This window comes from Nothoprocta perdicaria, unplaced genomic scaffold (assembly GCF_003342845.1).
Source record: "Nothoprocta perdicaria isolate Ctin4 unplaced genomic scaffold, notPer1 scaffold_183, whole genome shotgun sequence".
NCBI classification, from domain to species: Eukaryota; Metazoa; Chordata; class Aves; order Tinamiformes; family Tinamidae; genus Nothoprocta; species Nothoprocta perdicaria.
Genome location: NW_020455016.1, coordinates 837,436 through 842,950, shown reverse-complemented (window position 1 = coordinate 842,950; position 5,515 = coordinate 837,436). Strand labels below are relative to the sequence as shown.

The window sequence follows — 5,515 nt, the reverse complement described above, 5'->3', positions numbered from 1 at the left end:
GGGTCCCCGCGGCGCCGCAGGGGGCCCGCGGCTGCTCGGCGGAAGGGGCGAGGAGGCGGTTTGAGAGGAGGGGAGAGCAGGGCGGGCGCCGCTGCCGCACGCGCCGCCCCGGCCCGCGGCGCCTCCGCGCTTTGCTGAGGAATCGCCTTCGCTGCGCCTTTTATAAACACCCCTCATTAGCCTAGCGCGGCTGGCCCCGCCCCCCGGCCGCCCTCATAGGGTAAAAGCCTCCCCACGGAGCGGCCAAGGCCCGCCCCCTGGCGCTGATTGGTCTCCTGGATAGGCAAGTCCGCCTCGTGGCCGGCCCCCTTGTGACGTTTCGAGCAGCAACTTTTCCGTGGGCTTGATTTGAATATCTCGGCCTGYCCCGGCCTCCGGGCGCCGATTGGCTGCGCTGGCGGCGGCGGGCGGGCCAACCGCGGGCTTCCCGGGCGTGACTGACGTGTTTCCAGGATGCGGGAGCCGCTCTCCCCGCCCCCTCCTGCCTCTGGTTGGGGCGATGGCGCCGGGGGCGGGGCTCCCACCGGCCCTGCCCACGCTCATTGCCCCGCCCCGTTTTATTATTATTACTCCTCTAGTTCTTTCCGGCCCCTATTGGCAACACGGGGCGGGCAGGGGCGGGCTTTGCCCACTGCCGGCTCCCATTGGCCCAGCTGGTGGAGGGCGGGGCTTAGGCAGTCTCCGCTCCTCCTCCGCTTCCTTCCTGGCTTGTCCGCTACACGCAGAGCCGGCGGTAGCGCCGCCGGTTTCCTGCCGGAGAACAATGGCTGAGGCGTCACGTCCGGGGCGGGGCCGCCGCTGCGCTGGTTGCTAGGAGGCGCGCGGAGGCCGCCGTACGTTAGAGCCGTTAGTAACGGCCGCGCTCAGGGGCGGGCCCGGGGAGGCGCCTGGGCGCGGGCTGTCCCGCTGCTGCCGCCCCGCCGCAGGCAGAGCTGCGGTGCCGCTCCGCGTTAACAAACACGCCGCGCTGGGTTTGGTCCCTTTWACCGCGCGTGCAGCGTCCGCTCGCAGCTGGGCGTCCTGCAAGTCGCACAAGAGCGTGCTGCGTTTTAAAAAAAGCTGTCAGAGCTTCTTTTTTTCTTTCGTTTTTCTTTTCCTTTTTTTCGCTCCTGGCTTTTCGGCAGCCTTCCTCGTTGACGCGAGCAGGTTGCGCTGAGCAGCCGCCGGCTGTGCCTCCTCCCCGGCCCCCTGCTCAGGTACCGCGGCCGCTTCCTGCCCGAGCCCCCGGTAGCTGAGCAGCCCCTTCGTTTCCCAGAGCGTGTCCGGAACTCCGCAGCCCTTCCCGGTCGGGCAGGCCTGGGACAGGCGCGTCTTGCCCGCCGTGGGACGGGACGGGATGTGCGTCTTGGGAAGCGCCAGGGCCCTGCCAAACGCRGAGCGCTGCGGTCGCGTGTGTCTCGTGGGCAGCACGGCAGCCCCGGGAGGGGGTCCCRCTCTACACACCTTAAATCCTGGTGTTGGCCACGTAGGTTGTAACACGGGACGTGCTGGACTGTCACGAGAAGCACGCGCCGCATCTCTAGTARCCAAAGTGAAACTTGCATAAACTTTGCCTGTCTTCACAGGAAATTTGGAGTATGTTGGAGCTCTAAAAAGAAACCTACTTAGGCGAGACAAAGCCTGAATCACGGGATCTCTGTTGCTCTTAGCTGCATATATTAACAGCACGTTAGCGTTGAAAGCACATGTTCATGTGAATATCAGAGGCAGTTTTGTACTGTGTTTGCATGTCTGGGAGGTTCTGAGTTTTATTAGGTCATCTCTTGTTCCTTTTATATCAACACATTGTGCTCMTCTAGGGTGGGATATTGTAAGCTGCAAGCAAAGGGAAAAATCAGAGGACAAGGTGCGGATCATTTATGAAGAATAACATTCTCCTCTGGGAGGATTTAATATGTTCATGMTGAAGTTACTGTATCTTATTTGAGATAATCTGGGTATCATAGTGAAACTCAAAACCACCTGCTTAAAAAACAGATATCTAGGCTGTTCTGTGAACTTTAAACCCTATTGTGGAAAGTTSCTGCTTGAAAACTATTGGAAATACTCTGTACGGTGCAGTCCAGGGACCAGCTAATTTTTAGTGTCAGAGTTTTAAGTCAGAAGTTTGAGCTTCTCCAATGCCTTCTGGTCATTTTTTTTTGTCTTTTTTAATTCTGTATTTATTTTCTCACAAATTTTTAATTAATAATACTTCATTAAATTTATTTGTGTATGTAAAATAATGAATAGCAGAGGTTTTACATAATATTTAGGGAAGAAAACAGCCAGGCAATTTGCATAACGCGATCCTAAATCTGCAGATCTAAGGATATGGCCTCACATATATAGGGAAAGGAAACTTAGTTGTATCAGATGGAAGTTACTGTAAGTTTTAAAGGGAATGGAAGGGTTTTTCAGCGATCTGGGTGTTTACCTGTCAGTCGGCAGCTGCTCATTCTTCATGACAGGCTGTTCTGTAAACCCTGCTGCTTTCGCTTGCGTACAAATACAGATTTCAGCAGATTAAAATGAGCTTTATTTTCTAAATCTAAACTAATAGCAGTCGCAGTCTGTTCCTGAAGGACTTTTCCCAGATTTCAGCTTGGTCTTGCCATGTAAAGAAGGGAAAATATGTGAGGGCTCTGGCCATTCTCCGTGCCCCGAATATTTACAGTTTTTATTTCTCATTCTCAGAGATCCTGAAGGACCTGGATGATTATTATGAGAAGTTTAAGCGAGAGACGGATGCYGTGCAGAAGAGAAGGATGTTGCACTGCATCCAGAGAGCGCTAATCCGGAGCCAGGAGCTGGGAGACGAGAAGATCCAAATCGTCAGTCAGATGGTGGAGCTGGTGGAGAACCGGACGCGGCAGGTGGACAGTCACGTGGAGCAGTTTGAGACGTGCCAAGAGACTAACGACACCACGGGAGGCAGCGGCAAGGCCGGCCAAGATAAGTCAAAGACTGAGTCCATCGCCCAGGCCGAGAAGCCCAACAACAAGAGGTCGAGGCGGCAAAGAAACAACGAAAATCGGGAGAACGCTTCGAATAACCACGATCACGACGACATCACCTCAGGAACTCCGAAGGAGAAGAAAGCAAAAACATCCAAGAAGAAGAAGCGATCCAAGGCCAAAGCGGAGAGGGAGGCTTCTCCCCCGGATCTGCCCATCGATCCCAACGAGCCAACGTACTGCTTGTGCAACCAGGTCTCCTATGGAGAAATGATCGGCTGCGATAATGACGAGTGCCCCATTGAGTGGTTTCACTTCTCCTGCGTGGGACTCAACCATAAACCAAAGGGCAAATGGTACTGCCCCAAATGTAGAGGCGAAAACGAGAAGACTATGGACAAGGCGTTGGAGAAGTCTAAAAAAGAGAGGGCCTACAACAGGTAGTTTGTAGACTTTCCGTAGCGAAGAGGAGGAGAACCACCAAACCAGTGTATTTATTGTCAGTGTCACCTTTGTTGAGGTGAAAGGATTGTAAAATGTATATTTTTAAAGGAGGTTTAAAACAGAACCATTCCTGTTCTAGGGACGGCAATAAAAGCAATTTTGTTTTTCATTTGGTAAGCTGTAACAAGAACGTGGTCTGTGGACCAATGTATTCCAAAACGTGAAGTAATAAGAGTTTAAGTTGAATACTCATCTGGGTCTTAAAAGGCAACTTTTTTTTTTTTTTTTTTTCTGGTGCTGGTAGCACTCAACCCATTAAAATTTTGATGACAAATATTCCTGCAATGTAATTTCTTTTTCTTTAATGAATCATTTTATTTGCCTCTTGAGCAAAATTGTCAAATAGTTTCTCCATCTGGCAGTATTTCAATAAAGCTACAGTACATTGAGAATGTAACTTCGGTGAAAACCAGCGCAAGATCAAACAAAAGGAAGGTAAAATTTGGGTCCTGCTACAAAGTGTGTCAGTATAACACTTCAATAGCAAATGTTTAAATAGGCTTAGAAGAATATTTTTTAAAAAAAAAGGGTAAATGGTTAAATTTTACACAACAGATATTTTATATGCTGGCCAAGTACCACAAGGGCCATTTTAAGATGATTGAATATGTTTTATATTTAACCAGGAAGTGGTTTAGTAATGAAACTTAACATAAATCAAGCTTTATACTGTCACAGATAGTAGGGTAGCAATCCTTAATTTGTATCAGTTGTATAAATGTACATTTCTAAGTGGAGTTGCACTTACTGTATTATATTTGGCAATGCAGCCAAATGCCATTGTGTAACCAATGCGCATTTCCTGCTGTATGTGTGACAATTGTACAGCTGTGATATCAAGAAATAAATGAAGCGACTTTGACAGTTTGCTCCTTTAGCAATCATGCTTAGTGATCATTCATTTAGAAAGAAAGAAAAATTAAAGTAAAATCCCTTTAGTTTTCGCAGCTCCAGCAGGCTGCCCCTAAGAAGCCTGAGCCTGCTGAAGTGGTAGCCAAATTATAGCTCTGAGGATGCATCTTCCTGGAGCCTGTGACCAGTACGAGTGTGAGGGAATCAAAGCAGCTTTTAACCTGCCCTGCAACTCTGCTGTTTTTCTGCTCGCAGTCACTCCCACATCTGGCCATTTATCTGAAAATCAGTCGTATACAAGCGGTCCTGTTCAGTTGTTCTCATGCTTTTACAGTACGGATATGAATTATTCGGTGGTCATTATCAGCAGAAAATGCTCTTGCATTACACTACTTTAAAGGCATTATTGCCACCCTTCCAGGCCAGCCATTTTTAATTTTTCATGGCCACCAYGTATGCAGTATTTTAGCTATAAGGAAAGGTCCATGCTTTGTCCTGGCTCTCCCCATCCCGTTTCTCAAGTGGCCATTGGTGGGACGGTTTCTTTCCCTGTGCAGCTGGAGGGGTCACCCCTCTGGCTGGGGAGGTTCCAGCTCCTCCGCTTCCCTTGCAGACGTCGCTCCGGGGGCCTTGGCTGTAGGCGAGCACGGAGTGGGACCCAGGAACAGGAGAATGGCAGCAGGAGCAGAACGCAAGTAGGCTGGGAAAGCCAATGGATCGGGAAGAAGAGTTGTGAGAGCAAGATTGGAGGTGGGGATGTTGGAACACAGTGTTCTCTGTAATTGCGCCGTCTCTAGGACAATACAAACTAAAGCAATGCGTTTTTCTTTTTTTCCCTCTTTCCCCCTCTTTCCCAGCACATCCTAGCCACTCTTGCTGTTGGAAATAGGGAGGCCAAGGTTTTGGAGCCAGTGGAACACTGGCCAATTGAAGGGACTAGATATTCATCAAAGAGTAAGCCCCAAGATGCCTCAACTTGCATGGATATCTCCTGCCAGATACTCATATACATACCTATGCATATACATACATACACATGTACACATACCACACTGTATATGTGTGTGTGTGTGTGTGTATATATATATATATGGGACAATTAAAAGTGGGATTTCAGCCCTGAATAGGCACACTGAGCGTGCCTGCTTCCCTGTTGGTGCTAGCGGTCACTGCGGACAGTCACGTTACCCCGAGCCACCTTTGCGTTAGGCAATGTCCGCTCA

At 49.8% G+C, this 5,515-nt stretch overlaps 1 protein-coding gene across 2 annotated transcripts in view; it reads left to right on the top strand.

Moving 5' to 3' along the window:
• ING1 (inhibitor of growth family member 1) overlaps nt 1-4,302 on the top strand; it is a 5,388-nt gene extending 1,086 nt beyond the window's left edge. Inside the window, exons 1-2 of one of the 2 annotated variants that reach the window (XM_026036652.1) lie at nt 1,087-1,196; nt 2,677-4,302. In XM_026036652.1, the coding sequence (XP_025892437.1) occupies nt 2,748-3,380 (633 nt within the window). In that variant the 5' untranslated portion in view covers nt 1,087-1,196; nt 2,677-2,747 and the 3' untranslated portion in view covers nt 3,381-4,302. Of the gene's footprint in view, nt 1-1,086; nt 1,197-2,676 lie in introns of those variants that run through there. The other variant, XM_026036651.1, reaches the window with a different exon arrangement.
• The last annotated feature ends 1,213 nt before the right edge of the window (nt 4,303-5,515 follow it).